This window comes from Grammomys surdaster, unplaced genomic scaffold (genome assembly GCF_004785775.1).
Source record: "Grammomys surdaster isolate TR1022 unplaced genomic scaffold, NIH_TR_1.0 272, whole genome shotgun sequence".
In the NCBI taxonomy this organism is placed as follows: domain Eukaryota; kingdom Metazoa; phylum Chordata; class Mammalia; order Rodentia; family Muridae; genus Grammomys; species Grammomys surdaster.
The window spans coordinates 485,949-506,310 of record NW_021604713.1 but is presented as its reverse complement, the minus strand read 5'-3'; the positions used below and the strand labels follow the sequence as shown (position 1 = coordinate 506,310).

At 42.4% G+C, this 20,362-nt stretch overlaps 1 protein-coding gene across 1 annotated transcript in view; it reads left to right on the top strand.

Annotated features, from left to right (window-relative positions):
• Cfap53 (cilia and flagella associated protein 53) overlaps positions 1 to 20,362 on the top strand; it is a 67,327-nt gene that overhangs the window by 353 nt on the left and 46,612 nt on the right. The window contains exons 2-6 of the mRNA XM_028776761.1: positions 8,953 to 9,182; positions 9,766 to 9,939; positions 12,734 to 13,037; positions 13,758 to 13,976; positions 15,032 to 15,248. Of these exons, the coding sequence (XP_028632594.1) occupies positions 8,953 to 9,182; positions 9,766 to 9,939; positions 12,734 to 13,037; positions 13,758 to 13,976; positions 15,032 to 15,248 (1,144 nt within the window). The remainder of the gene's footprint in view (positions 1 to 8,952; positions 9,183 to 9,765; positions 9,940 to 12,733; positions 13,038 to 13,757; positions 13,977 to 15,031; positions 15,249 to 20,362) is intronic.

Genomic DNA, 20,362 nt, shown 5'->3' with positions numbered 1-20,362 from the left:
CTTGGGACCTTGGTGTTTTTCTTTTTTCTTCAACATTCCTCAAATGAGATCTGACTCCTTGCTATGAGCTGTGGGTGTGGGAGTGTTTTGGAAGGGCACCGGGCCAGGAGGCACTTTCCGGATCTGTACTGCTTATGGTTCAACAGCATGACATTGAATTGGTCGCATAACCCTGGGAAAATAGTCTATGGAAACAGAATTAGGCTTTGAATGCTGTGTGTGATAATAGAATGCTCCTTGTGCTGGCTAAATAACTGGTGTTGAACAAAAGTGCCCCTACAGACTGGAAATTAGCCACGTAGTTGCCTCCCAGGATGGCCTGATAATGGTAGCCCATAAGAAAGTAATTTGATTCATTTTGCTAGCAATCCAGTCACTCCTTTTCCATGCATATGAATCAGTTCCTTTATTTCTGCAGAAACTGGTCTCTACAAGCCAGAAACTCTACCATGTGTAATCAGATGTATTACACATGGAACTCTACTAGATGTATATCCCTAAAGAATATATGGGAGTAAATCCAGGGGCCCTGGGAGTTTCCCCTTCATTAAAAATGCCATCCACGTGCTGCTTATTCCCTAAATAAACTGTTAAAGGGAGATAGTAGGTGTGTTGGCAACTTGAAGAAGAATTAAGAATACAGTTGTATTGTAGTCCACAGTACGTATGCTACATTTCAGTCTGCTTACAGACCTTTTTCTTCTTTAGATCTAAGAACTATAGAATCTGGACCTGGAAAAAGGTAGTCTGGAAGCTGCTATGGGCTGTAAGATCACAAGATGACTTCATGGGGGACAGAAACAGAACACTTTAGGGCCATGTATCTTCATGTAGTGCTCAGGATCCAGGCCATTTGTTGATGACTATTATTTATGTTCGTAACCAACAAGAAATAGGAAAAAGACATACTGCTAAAGCTGAAGCAGACTTACTGAACACTCAGCAAGAGTAGGAGGCAAAAGAAGCCACACATGGTTCTCCTCAGGTGTCTAAGTGTCAGATAACAAACCTTCCTTAGGAGAAAGCAATACAAACAGTGCTGTGAGCAGCCACCAGCATGTTTCTTTTTCTCATTTGACAAATGAGAAACCCTAGACTTGGAGATAAGATAACTTGTTCAACACAGTGATGAATGAATATAGGCCAGAGTCAAACCTGGATGAAGTCATTGTTCTTTAATAAGAACCTGATATGTTGCAGTAGCAAAGTACTTCCTTGATCTTCACAAATCCCAGAGTCTCTGTCCATTATTGTAGTTGCTTGCCACATGTGGTTTTTACCTCTGGATATATGATGAAATTGCTTGGAGTCACATATTGAAAAGATTATATTCTGGATATATTAGATTAAAAATATTAACAAAATTAATTTCTTTCACTTAACTAATACAGTTGAACAGTGTGAATTTTGGTCAGTGACAAGCCTGACAAGCCTGTTTCTAGTTTTATTGAGACTTGTTGCTGAGTAAGTTCACCCTTTCTAGTTATTTCTGAACTCTGGCTGGCTGATCAACTCAGCTGTTCCAGCTCAAACTCCTCTCGAAGCTGACTGAATCAATCTGGCTTCTTTAGGCTTTTGAATTGCTCTGCTTAGCTTCCTACTAACTTTGGCAATCTGTTCTAATTTTCTGATTCCTTCTCATTTTCTGACTTATTCTGTCTTCACCTGTGTCTAGCTTGTTCTCTCTCTCTGCAACCTGTCTCTGTGAAACTCTTCAGGTAAAATAGCCTCCTCCTCTTCCTCTCTCACTGGATCGCTTTCTCTTACGTAGCTTCCTTTTCCTGTCTCTCCTTATGAGAGTTGGGCTTATCCTATTCTGTCAAATCTTTCCCTGAGTTGTCACTTTGGCACTCGATTAGACAGCACTTTCAAACTTAGGTGCTTCCTTCTACAAACCAGCTTTACCTTCATTGGAGTTAAAGGTTTGTACTAAGAGTGTAAAGGACTGAGCCACACTACATCTAGAAACAGGTTTCTCCAGTAAACAACACAATCTCAGGGTTCACAGTGTGATCATATATCCTGTAACAGGTAGGTCGAGGCAGATGCGCAGTTAAAGAGAGAGTTTGAAGCCAGCTTGAGAGCTATATGACATCATGTCTCTGTACCACAAGCCCTATAGGGCTCCTAGGTCTGGCTACCACTAGTGTTGTTTCTCACCAATACTTGCCCTTGTTGCTCTTTCTAGTCGAAGTGTACTTGGATCCTGATTCCTGTCCTCACAACTGGTGACAGTTGCATCTAGCTGGCCTGTGTGCTTCCTGTTTTCAACTCACATGTCTACCAGAACCCCGAGTTATTGTTGTGTCTCCTACCCAAGTGACCCTGTTCTACTTCCCTATCACAGAATCTGCACTCATAAAATACCAAGAATGAATAGTAGTTTAATTAAATTACTCTAGACTCAAAATGATTTTGATGTGGATTTGTGTCTTGTGATACACTTCCCGCTCTCAACTTGTGTCTGTCTTCCATTTCATCCTGTTGGCTGCACCTAGGTGCCTCTTTGTGTACACCAAGCCCTGAAAACCCTCCATCAATTTATCTTTGGATACTACCCCATGCCCTGAATGGTTACTACAGATAACCTATGGTTACCAGATACCTCAGTATCTGGTAATTCTGACACAAATATTCTAAATGTAATTCATCAGAATGAATCTACCTTGTGCCTCAAGGACTTGTTACTATGAATCAGCACCAACATGCTACAATGTAACCAAGGATGAAACCCACTGCTGAAAACAGGAAGCTCAAGACTATTGGTTTTGTGGTGGCACCAGGAGGCACAGACACTGAGTCATCAAGAACACCCAGAAACATGTGTCCACTCATTCATAGTGAGAGGCTAATTGTGGGAGGAGTAGGCTCAATGCTAGGAATACAGAAATGATAAAGATACAGTCAATGAGATTTCACTTACTGTGTTGATATATTTTCAAAATGTACATGCATAGTCTTCCAACTGTTATGCCCAGGCCCTGCAGATCACCAGAGACCACCAGGAGTTCAACATGTACACAAAAGCAAAGAGTCTTTGTTCAAGCTCCAGCTAGGACCTCTCCAACCTTTTCAATGCAATGGATGGGTATAAAAGGCCCTGAGTCAGTAAAGCCTTGTCTATTTATTATAGCTTCAGCAGGATGAGAGGCTTTCCAGTTTGACAGTTACCTGACTGGTTAACATTTGAAAGTTAGAGCTTGGTGCATTTCTATTGGCTAATAATGATTTCAAGTTGGTATGAACAATAGCGGCTTGCTTAAGCAATCTATTTTGAGACGTCTGGAATATTAGGTACTTTCCTCCTAAGAGCTGATTGGCTGTTCCTAGTGGTAGGGTGGCTATTGGCTAGAGGAGTTGTGGCAGTTGCTAGGGGTGTCTTGGTTCCTGGAACAAGTTGTTTGTTTGTTTGTTTGTTTGTTTGTTTTTCTCGTAACTGAGTTCATACTAAGGACTAGTTTAACATAAAATGGAGTCTGAATGTAAAATGGAGTTTGTATGTTAGGCTGGGCCCTTCACAACTTTTATTTTTTTGAGTGGCCATTGTGCAAACAATACATTTAAAGAAACTGAAACTGTTGAGGTCTTGGAAGCACTGCACAAACCACTCAGGCAGCAATCTCAGTCAAACAGGGCCGAATTATTGAATGCTCATGCCAAGACTGGTCAATCAGGGAGGCAGCATAGACTCAGGAACTAGACCTCATCCCCGAATGTTTTTCAGGGCCAGTTTATAAAGGCAAAACCATAATGAGCTCAGGTGTAGGTACCGGAAGCACTGCCTGGAGGTCATCTCTGACTCAAGCTATGTTGGCCAGCTAGACAGAACAGTCCTAACTGACCTTTATTCTGATTGGTCCTGAGTGGAGCTTATGGTTGAGGAATTTTTTAAGATTAACAAGCCTCAGAACATACAGAACATAATGGAGTATATGGTCAGCATGACCCTGCTCTGAGTCAAGTTATTTCTTGTCATCAATAACAATATAAAACTGAGATGTCAAATCTTTTAAAATTCAGACTCCATTTTAGAGAACCTGGCCTAAGTTTGAATTGAGATAAACTAACAGGCATTAGTTTCCAAATTGCCCCCAACAAAACCCGAGCCTAGCTCCAGTCTCTAGGCTAATCCCCAACAAAACTAGCATCTCCAGGTTATACCCTCAACAAGACCAGTGTCTCCAGGTTATTTCCCCAACAAACCTGCACCCCCAGGATACAAGCCAACCACTTGCCTAATGACCACCAATGCAGAAGGGAGCAGAAATTAAGTTTATGATACGACTCCCAGCACCAGCCAGTTATGTTAAAGGGCATAGTATCTTTCCAATTAGATGCTTCCACATGTACTCCCTGCTTGCTGCTTACTATAAAGTCTTGCCCCATACACATTAGGGGTTCCCCCCCCTGCAAAACTGTCCTGCATGATGGTGGTGTGTTGGGGGGTGGGTGTGAGCTAACTTGAATAGAATAGAGACCCAGCTGTGAGTTACATCATATTGGCTCCTGTCTGTGTTTTGGGGATCACTAACATTTCCCTGGCAGTACAAAATGACTGGCAAGCATAGAGTAAAGTGGCTACAGCTATACTGGAGAGCAGGCTTCAACAGGTCTGTGAAGGGCCCAGCTTAACATTACAAACTCAATTTTGCTTTCAGATTCCATGTTGTGATTAACTTGCCCTCTGAGTGGACTCAGCTACTGGAAAACCCCCAACTTGTTCTAAGAACCATGTCATCCTGGAAAAAAAATCATAATTCTCCTAGGCAAATACCCACTCCACTCCTGGCAACAACCAAGCAGTTTTTAAGGGGAAAGTACCTAATGTCTTAAAGTAGATTGATAAGCTAGTAACCATTTTTCATACCAAGATGAAATCATTACTAGCCAATAGAAGTGTACCAAGAAAATGTCAACCAATCATATAACTCCCAAGTTGGAAAGTCCCCTACCCTGCTACAGCAACCATGATAAATAGGCAAGGCTTATATCAGCTCAGCCCTTTCCACACCTTCCACAGTTCTGGAGAGATTGGAAGCTCCAAGCTCAAGCTTGAACAAAGACTCTTTGCTTTTGCATTCGAGTTGGACCCCCCAGTAGTCGCTGGTGGTCTGTGGGCGACCTTGAGATCTGAGCATAACAATCTGTCCTTTTGAAACACTTTGGTCATAGCAATCACATCTCTGGTTGATTAAATCATTTCTAGAGTCCTGCCTTTCAAGTTTGTTTGCTTATTTATATTAGTTCTTTGAGTGTCCCCAGTTTCTTTCTTCACTGTTATAGAATGTTTGATCACACTGTGAACCCCAAGAACTGGGTTATTTACCTGAAAAAAAAAAGTTTCTAGCTATGGTGTAGCTCATTTTTAGCACACACCTTTAATCCCTCTGGCTGGAATAAAGACACAGCCTGAGTACACAGCTTTAATCCTAAACAACAAAGGTAAGTTAGTTTGAAAAAAAAAAAAAGACCCACAAGCATTTGAAAGTGACTTCTAATGAAGTAACAAACAAAGTAGTGAATCAGAGAAAGATCTGACAAAACAGGATATGCCCAGCTCTCCTAAGAAGAGAGAGGAAAGGGAAGCTAGTTAAGAGAGCAGTGCAGATAAAGGGGGACAGTTTTGCCAAGACAGTTATAGATACAAGTTGCAGGGAGAGAACAAACCAGACACAGGTAAAGAAAGAAAGAGCCAGAGAATGAGGGGCCAAAAGATTAGCACAGATGGCCAAAGTTAGTATGGGACTAAGCAGAGCAATTCAGTCAGAGGCTGGGAGAGAAGTCAGATTGAATCAGTCAGCCTGGAGAGCAGTTTGAGCCAGAACAGTTAAGCCAAACCAGCCAGCCAGAGTTCAGAAAGAACAAGAAAGAGTGAGTGTAACTTTAATTTTTTCAAACTTTATTTTTAATGATGGTTCTTAAATGCTTTAGCCTTCCTAGTAGCCCACTACCCACCAGAGGGAATGGAAAAGAAAGGATATGGGGTAAGCGGACCTGTTTAGAAAGGTTCTTCGGAGCAACTCCTGTCTATGTTGTCCTGAAATCAGCAGTTCAGTTCACAGGTTAGCAGGAAGCAACAGCTCGATCCACTTGCAAACACTTTACGGATACACCGACAAGCCAGTTCGGTAGAGTCTGGTTAGCAACAGCAGTGACACAACTTAGTAGAGACAGCCAGGCCTCAGCCTTGGTTTGAGTCAGCAAAAGGGACTAACAGGAGAAGGTCTCAGCTGTGCCTCTCTCAGGGGAAGTAAGGATCAGCGAAGTTGCAAGAACCACAAGCATTGTACAGCTAGGTGTACCAGCAAGCCTAGCTCTGACTCCATCACTTTGTCACTCTGTCAAGTCCTATTTATACCCTCTAAACATATCATGTCCTCCATGTGTCTTACCTCAGCATGAGTCTTACCACAGCACATGCATCCAGTCAGCCCAAGTCCCTGGAAGCGACAACAAACTGCAGTACTCCTCCAGAAGTTTTTTTTGTGTGTTTCTCTCTATGGAGTCCTGATAAATGCAGCTCAACTATGCAATGTAAGGCAGACTAAAACATGCATGTCATTAGCAAAGAGTCTTTTGTCACATGTCCTTTCACGTGTTTGCTTTAGCAGAATATCCTCTCTCCTGTCTCTGCTTCGGGGAAATGTTCCTTTATGAGTCTGCCTTAGCTTTTCACCTGTGCCCACTTTAACAAAATATTCCTTCACATATTTGCCTCAGCAAAACACCATCCAACCCAACTTTCCAAAGAACCTTTAAGTTTCCATTTCAGATGAGCTTATTCAGCAGTAAGTCTCAGAAGCTGAAAACATTCTAGGCATAAATAAAATCGTATGGAGGCTAGAAGCTTTCAGGACTAAGCCTAGATTAGTAGACAGAGGCAGTAAACCTTGGAGATGATAGTTACTTCTGGCAAATAGATGTTATATTAAGAATTCACTCCAACTTTTTCCCATATCCACTCCTCATTCCTTATGTACCCAACTTGTATCGTCTTTCTTTTTTAGCCCTTATAGACCAATTTGTGCTGTCACAATATTCTTGGATGTATAGTCTTCCTCTGAGTGTTGTCAGCTTATCAGGGGATATACTCTTAGAGAAAACCCTCTTTTTCTCCCAGGAGCTTACAGTTGTCGACATTTTTTCCCTTGCAGCTAGTGATGGGAATGTGTGCCCCCCTCCCCTCTCCAGTCTGTCTTGGGCTTGCACAGGCTGTGTGCATGCTGTTGCAATCACTCTGAGCTCATCTGTGTAGTTATCCTCTTGTGCCCAGATGTTTTCTTGTCATCCACTACCTCTTTCTGTTCTCTGAGCCTTGAAAGTAGAGGGTGGGACACAGGGTACAGTATATGATTCCTTTTGGGTCTCTTATTCTTAGTGAGACACAACTTGCCATGTTATACCCGGGCCACCTGTACTCCAACTGGCTGGCCCTCATGGCTGTGTCCTCACAATCCATCTACCTCATGGTGTCTTCCTTTTTTTTCTTCCTCTCCCTTCTTCTCTCCTCATGATCTCTGCCTCAGACTCCAAGTCCAGGAACTGAAGCCCTGCCCACTTCTCTTTTACCCAGATACAGGCTGTAGGCACAATAACTTTGGCCAGTTGTTGTAAGTGTCTATATTAATCTCTATTTACTGCAAATAGAAGCTTCTGATGAGGTTTGAGTGATGTATTGACCTGGTAGGAATATGCAGAAAGGGATTCAAAAAGGTGTTTAAAATTTAACTTTAATAATTATATCTACTTTTAGTCAAAGGCCCTTTTTAAAAAAATAGATGATCTAAAACTCAAGATTTGACTTATTTTCTTTTATAATAGTGCAAAATGTAAAAGTAACTTTTATTTCCCTAATGTAATTGTCATCTCAGAGGCTTAATAAGCTCACCCTTCCTAGTTCTTTTTGAACTCTGGTTGGCTGGTTCAACTCAGCTGCTCTGGCTCAAACGCCTCTCCAAACTGATTCAATATGGCTCTGCTTGGCCTCAAACTAATGCTGGCAATCTGTTTTAATCTTCTGGCTCCTTCTTATTGTCTGGCTTTAACTGCCTCTGCTGACCTACACTGAACTGCAACTCCAGTGCACTGCAGTCACTGCACTGACACTCAGCTGACTGACTCACTGAGCTGCTCTCTCACTGAGCCTTACTTTCCAGTGCTGTTCTCACAAGAGCCCGGCATATCCTATCTCTGATTCATTATGTCAAATCTTTCTCTGATTCATCACTTTGACTACCTGTCCATTAGAAGTCATTTTCAAACATCCTTGCTACCTTCTAGAAACTAATTTTACCTTAAAGGTGAGTACTAAGGATGTGTCTGTATTCCAGTTAGAGGGATTAAAGGTGTGTGAAGTGTTTATATTCCAGCTGGATCACACAGGCCTGGATCTTTGTATATGATCTCCTGCCACAGCAGCTAGTTTGCTTGATTAATAGTTCTCTACAGAAAAATTGACAAGCATCTGTAGGTTGTACTTTAAAATGGAAATTTGGAGTTTTTCCTGGACTCACAATGTACAGAAAGGTTACTCTTAAAGGCTTGGGCAGGACATTGAAATGAAGTTTATGCCAGGCTCAGGAGAGATCATGAGTAGCATGAGTAATGTAGCTGAATAACAGATATTCTACAGTATCTCTTATGTTTGGTAGATTATGTGTACTAAACACATTTTTACTAACAGTATCTCCTGTTAATGCTAGGTTAATCCCATCAAAACCCAAAGACTTTCTGTATTTGAGAGTGATTTGATGACTATCAAACTCAGAGACTCAAACAAGTTAGTCCTCATATACTTAAGTTGGTTTTGGCTGTAACTGCAGAGTGGATATGTGTACACACACACACACACACACACACACACACACATATATGCACATACAATTTTTTTCTATAGATGGTCAGGCTCTTAATTTTTACTTATTGTAAATGGCAACTGTTCTTTATTTTCAGAGAGCCAAGCCTCCCAAGGCTCAGAGGGCTGAGCAACATCTAAAAAGGATCCAGCGCAGCTACCACAAGTACCACACTACTTTGGCTTCCATCAAATCAAATGAGCAGTACCGCCTGAGATGCGACTGGATCCAGCACAGCGACCGCAGGTCCTTCGGCAGTCTCGTGCAAGCAAGAGTCAAGGATGCCATGCAAGGCTTTGTCATCAATACCGAAGAGAGACGAAATAAGTAAGACTCACAAACCTGGTAACCTAGGAACTGAAGCACTCATTTTGTATTCCTGTTGGCTACAAGCAATCAACCTCAGGGCCTTCCCTATGTTAGGCGAGTTCTCTAACATTTTTTGATGTCCTGAGCTCACAAAACCACAATGGTTAATATTGTGCATTAAAAAAAAAGTCAAATAAAGATCACGGCTCAGTTTTTCATATTCTTATTTTTTGGAGAACCACAGTGATGTTTAAAAAAAAACACTATTTATTGAAGGGAGGGAATATCATTGTGTGTGTGGAGGTCAGAGGCCAATTTTGGAAGTTGTTTCTCCCCTTCTACTGTGTGGTTCCCAGGATCAAACTTAGGCCACCAGACTATTTTTCTATTCTCTCAGAGTGGGTTCTGAGGGATGAAGTCTGTGCCTGCAAGGGAAGCTCTTTACTGACTTGTTTCCTCAACCTCAAAGTGAGTGGCCTTTCATTTCTTAAAACATGATTAGATACTAATTCAGAAATTCAGTAGAACAAAGCTCAGTCAGAACGATAATTTTGATTAATTAATTACTTAATTGGTTTGCTTGTTTGTTTGTTTGTTTCAGGCTACGTGACCTTTTGGCATCAGAAGAAAATGAGTATTTTTCTGAAATGCAATTGAAAGGAGAAACCATTGAAGAGAAAAAAGAAAAAATGAGAGAGAGAACCAAGTTATTAAGAGAGAAGAAAGAAAAGGAGAGGCAGGAGTTTGTAGCTGAAAAGTTAGACCAGCAGTTCAGGTAATAATTTGGAAGAGGATACAAGCAGCAGGTGAACCTGGGCTTGTTATATAGAATATTACAGAGAGAACAACAAAACAGCTGGGGTTAGCCCTGGAAGGGAAGCAGACACACCATTCCCTTCAGGAATGGTAATTATTAGGAGAGAGAGCCTCGAGGTCATGACGGATCCTTCAGGTGGAAGGGAGAACATTAGGCAGAAAACGGTACAGTGTGTAGGAGTACAAATAGGGCCTTAAATGGGATGGGGGAGAGGAAGGAGAGAGAGGAGGGGGAGAGGAAGGAGAGGGAAAGAGCCCCCATGACCTTGGAGCACCCAGGATAGGTGGGAGTTGGACTTCAGAGAAAGTCCCCAGAACAACCTAATGAACAGGGGAAACATGAGACTTTCCTAACTTTTGGGAGGCTGGTGGATGCTTTGCCTTAGCAATTTAGTTTGACAAAGGGCACAGAAGAGCCAGGATAAACTAAGAGCTGTCAGGCATACAGATTGCCTTTGAATTTTCTGTGCACAGGAGGTAGCTTCAGGGAGCACAGCTTGGTCTCTTCAGGCAGTGGAATCTGGCCTCTTTAAGGATGACCACTGTCTTAAATGGACAATCCTGCATTCTAACTGGCATATTAAAAATGATTCAGAAATGCCAACTTACAATAAACTATAGCCTTTGAATGTATATTCAGGAACTATCCTTTAAATCTTGGAAATCACATCATAGGTCACTTAAAACACAGGGGCTCAGTTTGTCTTAAAATCCTGCTGTGGTACTTCTGTGCTTGCCTCCTAAGCATGGAAAAGCCAATTGTCAAATAAGATACTACTTATCAACTTGAGCACTCTTGTTGGAGACAAGTTCTTTGAACCCCCATCCCACAAAGTGTTTAGTAAAATTGGTCTGTCCCCTGTTGCTGCCATTTTCCCATCTGCCAAGTATGTGGTGGGTCCCTGTTTGTTATTATCACTGGTTCCAGGATCTTTTCTGGTCACCTGGACTTCTGATCCACTTCCTGACACAGACTACAAAGACCCATCATTTTCCAATCTTATGGACTCTAATGGAAATGGGCGTTAAGAGTTGCTGTCATGGCATTAAAAACTGGGTACTGCTCTTACAGAAGCTCCAAGTTCTGTTTGCAGCACATAGATCCAGCAGCTCACAACCATCTGTAAGACCAGCTCCAGAGGATCTGGTATCCTCTTCTAGACTCCATTGGTACCTGTGCTCATGTGCACAAACCCACAGGTAGACAGAAAACACACACAGACACATACACACACACACACACACACACACACACACACACACTTAAAGAAAATAATAAAAACAAACCTTTAAAATTGTTATTATATCCTCAGGTTGGTTTCCTCATTTTGCTTTCTTTTTTTATTCAAGTCCTTCAACATAGCGATTGTCACTTGATATGAATATCAGTTCTGTATGTCTTTTAATTTTAATATTTCAATCCTCAGAAGAGATGTGAAAAGTTCAGTATTTCCTAGAAGTGTTTAAAACATAGACATTAGCCTTCTTAATTCATTTAATAAATACATTAGTTATTTTATTATTTTATAATTTTATATTTTTGAGCATTTTGTCTGCATAGATAGAAGGGCACCACATGTGTGCCTAGTGCCCAGGAAGGCCTTGGAACTGGAGTTATAGACATCTATGAGCTGCTATGTGGGTGCTGGGATCAATTCAGGGTCTCCTGTGAGAACAGCTTTTAACTGATGAAATGACTCTCCAGCCCAAATGGATAATTTGCGAGATAAGGTCTAACATTGTAATCCAGGCTTGCTTGAAACTCACTGTGTAGTCCAGGCTGGCCCTGAATTCAAGATATTCCGACGCCAGCCTCCCAAGTACTGGAACTGTCATGATTCCTGGCTTTAATAAACATTGAGATTTACGTCAAACTCTCTGGTAGAATCGTAGCTTACCTGACTCGAGAGATGAATATTAGGTTCCCAAGTCGCCGAGTCTTGTTGAGCGGTATTTAGGAATATATGGTGGCCATGTAAGTTTTCACCTAAATGGCACAACACAAAGGGGAATTCAAGAGTTCATTTTCACAACATTTACAGTTCAAGGAGGTCAGAAATTCAAAGGCCAGCAGGTATGAGAAACTAGCAAAATCAGAACAAGATGTAGTTCAGAGAACCATGAAATGTCAACCACTGACAGTGGGGCTACAGAGTTCCCACTAACAATACACACCGTCCCTGATCCTTCCTAGCAGAGGCCAGTAGGAAAGAAAGGGGGTGCCAAGAAGTGGGCACAGGTTGGGGCACAGCTGGTAAGAGTGGATTCAGACCTAGGAACCCAGAGGGAACAGGTTTCTGGCTTAGGTGTGTTAAAAATGAGGCAACTGGCCAGGATGAGTTAATTCTGTTTTTGTTTATTTTTTTCATTTTCCGGATCTCATTATGTAGCACTGGCTGTCCTGGAACTCGGAACGTAGACCAGGCTGACCTCAAACTCAAAGAATTCTGCCTGTCTCTGCCTGCTCAGTGCTGGAGCTAAAGGCATGCACCACCACACCTTAAATTTTTGATCCAAAGTCATACAAGAATCGTCAGAGCAAGGAATCAAAGCTTGTTTTGCCTGAGGGCAGTGCTTGTGTCTGGTGACATCCTTGGGGACCTGCCTCCCTCCCTGCTGTTTCCTCACATTTTTTTTTCTGTCTGGATGGCCTACATCCAGGTTATTTTGGTACTGTGAAGACATGTGCCTAAATACAGCAGTGCCGCATAAAACGCCCCAGGGGTTTACTCCTTTTAAAATCTTCTTTTCAGGGAGCGCTGTGAGGAGCTCCGCACTAAATTGGCTAGCGTCCATGAGAAAAAGGTGGTTGAGGAACGGAACGCACAGGTAGAATTCAACAAGGAGCTGAAGAGGCAAAAGCTGGTGGAAGAGCAGCTGTTCGCCAGGCTTTGGGAGGAAGACAGATTAGCGAAGGAAAGGCGAGAAGCCCAAGACCAGAAGAGACAGAGAGATCTGGTACAAAATACACGCCTGGGGCTGGATGCTCAGGTCACCAGCAACCAGGCACAAAGGGAGGCTGCGCGACGGATGAAGGAAGAGGAAGCCCGCTTCCTGGTGAGCCTTTTCAAACGCCCTGCAGCGGCGGCCTCTGTAGGTGTAGCAGTTTCCCCGCTTATTAATATAGTTTGCTTGGAGTATGGGGTTAGTCTATTAAGCACATTTCCGTGTTTGAAGTCTCACTGCTGCTTAATAACAGATGCACACATGTGCATAGAAGCATACAGCCCAGAAGCCTGAGCAAGCAGGTTGAGCATGACAGTGAATGTTTAGCACTGGGATTCAAGATCATTTCCTTTTACACTTTTTTGAGAGATCGATTTTGGACTACACACCCACTTAATACTTACTTTACAACCACACATAGCTGAGCCTTCTTGTCAGCCCTATGGCCAGCCTTAAAAGCATCGTCCTAACAGGTACAATTCTAATCTTGTGGTGCTGTACACTTAGGCATTCACTGATATACTCTTGTGTCTTGGATTTCTTCAAAGGACTTAGAGTGATTGTAGGTCTAGACAAAACAAGAACAGACTTTAGTTGAAGGCTGCTAAACCCTGTTAAGGATATAAGGGGGTTCAGATCATTTTTTTTTTCTACAAAGCCTTAGTGCTGACTCAGCTGTATTAAAAAGCTAGCTCCACTTCTATAGCTCCTCGAAACGGAGTTGTGTGTATGTATTTCCAAGAAGTCCCTTAGGCTCATCCCTTACTTCGAAAGCGTGGCCTCACTTGCTTTGCTTAACTATGCTGATTCGTCTTCATTACTCTTCCTTAGGAGCAAAACAAAGCACAGGTTAAGCGAGAGGACGAACAAGAAAAGCTCCAGAAGCAGAAGACAAGACAGGAAACGAGGAACAGTTTGAAAAAAGCCGTGCAAGAGAAGATGGACTCTATGCAGCAGGAGTACAGACAGGACCTGGACTTGAACATGAAGCTCGTGGGAAGGGCCCTTCAAGACTTACAAGATGAGGCAGACAAGAAGAAGCAGAAGAGAGTAAGATACTTATTTAGTGCTTGCTAACTGCCAGTAGCATAGTCTGTTGAGTTGTCAGTCTTATCATGGGTTGTTACTTTCAATGTGTTTTATTGTGCAAGGCCCTGAGCTCAGTTTCTAACAATAGGAAGGAAGAGAAGGCCAGAGGAAGAGAGGGAGGGAGGGAGGGAGGGATGGAAGTAGGAAGAGAAGGAGGGAGGGAGGGAGGACAGAGGAAATGAGTCATGAAGGAAGCGAAAATGTTAAAAGATAGCTTTAGTCCCCCAGCAATTCATGAGCACTCTAGCTTCTCCACATTCTCTTTAGCATTTGATTTTGTCACCCCTTTTGCTTTATTACAGTGCATGTTGACTAATACTCACATTGTTTTAATTTGCATATCCCTAATGGGGAATGATGTCAAACAATGTTTTATATGTTCTTCTTTGCCCTCCCTAGAGACTCTTATGTGAAATGTCTCTTTGTTGATATTCAGATCCACCCGTTGTAGGGTGGCAGTTTTCCTGTTGGGAGTGTGCTAACAGCTGCTTTAGGAAACTCTTTGAGACAGTATTTGAACCAACTTACTCGAAAATTTCAAACAGATACAAAAAAAAAAAATCTGAACCCCCTTATATCCTTAACAGGGTTTAGCAGCCTTCAACTAAAGTCTGTTCTTGTTTTGTCTAGACCTACAATCACTCTAAGTCTTTTGAAGAAAATCCAAGACACAAGAGTATATCAGTGAATGTCTAAGTGTACAGCACCACAAGATTAGAATTGTACCTGTTAGGACGATGCTTTTAAGGCTGGCCATAGGGCTGACAAGAAGGCTCAGCAGATAAAGGAGACCACCATCAAGTCTGTTGCTTTGAGTTCTATCCCCAGGTAGAAAGAAAGAGCCAATTCTTGAAAGTTGCTCTTTGATACACACACATGAACCATGATGCATGAGTGTCCACCTGCACACATCACATACTCACATACCAAATAAATGAATTACCACATAATTAAAACAAAGTACTCGTTCTTACTGATGTGTTCCAATAACGTGAATTAAATTCTCCGCTATGTAGGAAGACATGGGAAGAGAACAGAAGATATACAACGATTATCTAATGCAGCGACAAAAGGAAGAAAAAGCCCAGGAGAAAGAACTGGACAGACTACTAGAGGACATAAAGGCAAAGAAGATGGCTGAGAAGGATCGGGAGCTGGCTCTCGAAAAGGAGGCAAGGAAGCAACTCATGAATGAAGTCATGTGTACAAGAAAACTCCAAGTTCAAGAAAAACGTAAGGAACTGGATTATATCTTTCTTCTCTTTTGCTTTTACTTTTTAAAAAGCTAATTATTTCATTAACATTCAATTTGAAGTGATGGGCTTCGCTGTGACATTTGAATACATCTATGCTCTCATTTACCCTCCCCCACATCCACCTGTACCCTCCTCCTCCCCCCCTCCATACTCTTCCTTAGACAACTAAAATATTTAAGGGTGTATCTGTGAAATTCCATGAATGTTGCAAGTACTGAGGCTTCTGCTTTTGCAAATCTTATCTAATTAGAACACAAGACATAAAGGAAGGAGAAACTGCATACCCTAGCAGCTCCTCCCCCACAACTGCGCAGTTTTGGGGGAGGAGTTCTCAAGGTCTAAGAACAGTGTGTTCTTTGGGTGCTGTTTACCTCCATAATGATAAAAGATACGGAATGGTGGGACAGAGATCTGACCTCTTTCTCCTCCCTCTCATCTGCCCCTCTTTTCTTTTTGATGGTGTTTCTCTCCATAACAAGTCCATTTTTAATAGCCTGTGTGATGCTGAACCTCGAGAAATCCTAGGTATCTGTTGAAGTCCATTCACATGTCTCATTCCCTAGAGGCTCTTTCTGTTCCCCCATGCAAAGTGTATCCTCTCTACAAGGCTCTCACTGTCACCTTTTAACATTTCCCTTGCCTGAGGGACCAGAAGGCTCTCCATTCAGAAACCATTCTCAGAGTTTGGGGAGGTCTTCCCCACTTTTCTATCTGCATTCAGACTACATCGGTTCCTTGGAGTTTCATAAAGAAGTTCCAGTTATTCTTCGGAGGGTGAGCTTTAGTTTAAGACTTCTGCAAGTACAGGCGAACTGAGTTACCACTGATATCCTGGATCTCTCTGGACCAGGCTGCCCCATACTACTAAATGACAGATTCTATTAACTCTCTGATAGAACCCAGACGAAACACTGCTCAGACCATGTCTATCTGAAGTTGGTTCTTCCTCCTCCCTCTAGCTGCTTCTGGATGCTGCCCCTAGACTGACACACTCCAAACTGTATGACAGATGCCCATAGAGGGTCTCTCCCCTCTACTCATGCCATATCTTCAAGTTCATATACTCCTTCCTCAAAAGGCAAGACTTTCTCTCCTCCCCCATCACCTGGGAATCAGAGAGTCTGACTATCAGTGTGCACTGTGGATTACTGAAGCCCATAGGAGGCCTCTACTCTACTATATGGATCTCAGCTATTCCCAGGGTTCCCACTATGCTGTTATCTTCCTGTCCTTATGAAAACTAATATTTCATCTAATAAATCTGTTACCCAAAAGGATAATCCACCTTAGTGCCCCTCTTGTTCTCTGAATGCAAAGCCTTTCAGTTAGATGCTCAAAGTATCTCAAGAAGACCATCAATTGTAAAGTGTCAGTATGTCAAGATTAAAACTTTTTATTTTAAATGTAGGTGAGTACATTGTAGTTGTCTTCAGACACACTAGAAGAGGGCATTGGATCCCAGTACAGATGGTTGTGAGCCACCATGTGGTTGCTGGGAATTGAACTCAGGACCTCTGGAAGAGCAGTCAGTGTTGTTAACCACTGAACCATCTCTCCAGCCTCAAGGTTATAACTTCTTAAAGTTTCCCACTCATGACTCCTTTCACCCAGGAAATTGTTAAATGACCCCACATATATGAGTGTATAAAACAGGCACACAGATCCAACATGAACTGATAATATATCATAAGTAAATCTATTTTAAAATATTTTTTGTCATACATATATTTTTACTACTTATTAAAGATATAAGCAAAATGGATATATCTACTTATTTTACATAAAGAATGAAATCTTGGGTGAATATTTACTAATGAAGGGCTAATAGCAGTTTCAATGTTTTTAGAGTTGACTGATGTTTTTAATTTTTAATCATCAAGATTATGTGAGAAGGCCACTTCACATAGACATAGTTCCAAATGGCAGAATTATGTGGAAGACCATTTCAGAAAGTGTTGGAAATTCTGCCCTAATCCCAGGTGAAAAATCTACTTACTGATCTTTTTAAATGAAACTTGAGTCACCAATTCAAACATCATCAACAATAGTTCATTAACCAATAATCAAACCTTCTAACATAACACAATTCAAAATCCGATACAAAATGAGGAATGTTAGTAAGAAAACATTAAAGCCTTTGTTTCTTGCTATGATCTGTACATTTTAGGGACTAATTCCACTGAGGCAATGAGGGAGGAAGAAGTGATAGACACACACAGAAAAACAGGGGTAAGGTGAGTCCTGCACGCTCATGGAGATGCACCAATAGCATCCTGCCATGAATCGCAGCACATTAATGAGGTGTGTTAGCTAAGCTGAGTAGAGGGACTCTAGGGGAGCATTCTAGGGCATGGTTGATAGTTTATGCACACACTGGTTTTAGCTAGAGGTCAAACATTTCTCAACATGTGCACTTGGGCCAGAGGAGGGCCTGGCAGTTCCCTTGAGTCCGAGGCATTGGGGTCTATGACTTGGCTATGCTCATGGTGACAATTCACACTCACTCGGGACTTTATCTGCTTCTTTCTTAACTGTGCAGCTGTAGCTTGATTTCTAGGTCCTGCAGTAGCTCTGCATACAAAGTCTCTGGAAGTTGACTGAGAAAACAAAAACAAAAGCAAAAAACACCTTAGCCTCTGGCCTGGATTATTCCAGACATTCTGTTCCAAGACTGCAAAAACTGGAAAGCTAGTGAGGTCTTCTTGCCCACTGCATCACACCTCACTCAAAGCTGTTTGTAGGAGCCAGGTCACAAAGTTTGGGTACAGTTCCACTGGCCTTGACAAATCTCAGTTAGTGACCAGTTTTTTTCCTCCTTTGGAGGACAATTCCCTCAGTGTCCTTAAAGCAGCAATATTATTTTGTTGGTAAGCTTGAAAAGAGTAGTATGATTGGTTACCAGCCCCTTGTTAAGGTCCCATACCCAGGAGCATATCAGTGGTTATAGCAACCCCTGGGCTAAAATACATTGCACCTGATCCTGGCATAATTTTATAAACCTGTTTTAGAATAACAGGTAATTCCCTAGGGTAAGGCCAGATTTTTTTTCCCCCCATGGGTATCCAATCAGAAGGAGGCAGGCATTTTCTCTGAGGATATTCTAAATTATATGGTGCCATTGGCTTGTTTGATCTTTAAAGGCTTACAGCCACAGTCTCACCATTGGGTTGGATTCTGCAGATCAGGTCATTCAAACATAGGAAAGCTGTTAAAACCATCCGTGTCTTCACCCAAATCTCTCTTCCCAAATGAATTTTTTTTTCACTAAACGAGTGAGTTTATTTCCCCCAAAATATGGCAGCTTAGACCCAAGGTGCAATTTTGCCACTGATTGGGTGACTGTGTCCTCATGGTCATGTTCCTCAGCATCAGCCACCAATGGGTCAGATGGGTCAGGGCCAGTCTGATTCCCCAAGTTCCCCATGTTTAACACAGGCCAGATTTTTTTTTTTTTTTTTTTTTTTTTACTTTCTATTGACTCAAGGTGAATTTTACATCTCACCCCCCAACCTCACTTAACTCCCCATCCTTCTAAGTCCACCCAGTACCCTTGCAATACCCTCAAAGAAAACAAAACAAAACAAACAAACATAAATCTTGCTGTGGACGCTGTAGGGTATCGAAGTGTGTCCCACAGTGTACCTTTTGCTCAAACAGCTACACTATCAATACTGGGTCCTCATTGGGACTCCTCTCAGATATCCTGTTGTGTCATGGCGATCCTGCAGCTTTGGATCTGTAGGACCTGCCCCTTCATGTGCTCCAACAGTTGATAGATGGAGTAAATTTTGGGGTAGGCCAGATCAAACCCCTGGATCTGGGTCTAGGTGATAACTGAGTTGTTTAGCCTGGCAGCTCTCCTGTGTCCTTGTTACCAGGACTAAGTCTCCAGCACTGCCCCTCTCTCAAGCTGCCTAGGCCAGGGGTGGGCAGCCAGTGAGGATTGGGGCTAGCTCTGTGCAGCCCTCTGACATCAACATGGCCCCAGGCAGCAGCCCAGACCAGGGATGTCTGCATGGCTTTTGGTGGTAACATGGACCACAGACATGGCCCTTGGCAGCAGCGTGGACTGGGACATCACCATAGCCTCAGATGGCAATGCAGGCAGGCTATTCTTCACTACCCTCATGTTTCCAGTTCTCCTCTCTTCATTGTGCCCATACTATTCTGAATCTCTTTCTTTCCACCTCTCTACCACAGACTTTTTAAGAATTGTTTTTCCAGGAAAGCCTTAGCTTCACTACCCCAATTTTTTCAATGGACATTCCCTCATTTTTGGCAACTTGGGGGCCCAGCCATAGGGCATGCATAGAATTACAAATTCTTTATTTTTATCTCAAAAGATAAATTCTTACATCTTTCCTTTTTGCAGTAGAACCAGACATTTAAAGTGGGCATCTGTGAGCAAAAGTCAAGATGAATATGGGTTGCTGGTCTGTAGTCATGCCAGCTAATACTTGTCTCTGTCTTCTTCAGTTCCCAGGTTCAGACCTAAGGGTGGTGGAGGTTGGACAATAACCCTGTATTTATACCAAACATAAGACTCATGAGGAAGTAGAGGGTCATGGGGTGGAAGTACCTGGAGCCCAGGAAAACCTTAATGGATCTGTAGTCCTAAGACAGTACATTCAGCATCTTCATCTGTGGTTTCCACTTTCTTGACCTGGTATGATGGATCTATCCTGTCATTCCAGCTACCTTTACAGCTGTAGGAATGCAGGAACCACTTTGTTGAGTTCTTTACAAATTGAAGGTAGCCCCTTTGGCTACCTTTTTGACTCAGACAGTATCACTGGACTCAATCAAGGGGAAATTGGTGGTGGGACTCAGAGGTCGGTTGGGTTTCCCCAACAGTCTGATGAGTAGACTTTTGGAAGACTGGAGGTGCTGTAGTGACTTGATACAGGGATGGTTAGAGAGGTCTGCCAACTGCTGGTCTGAGCCTGGGAAGCAGTGGTGGAGGTCTTTTAAACAAAATCTCATAAGTGGTAAATCCCTCCTTAAATGGGGTTGAGTGGGCCCAAAGCAAAGCCAAAGGAGACCGATCTATCTATCTATCTATCTATCTATCTATCTATCTATCTATCTATC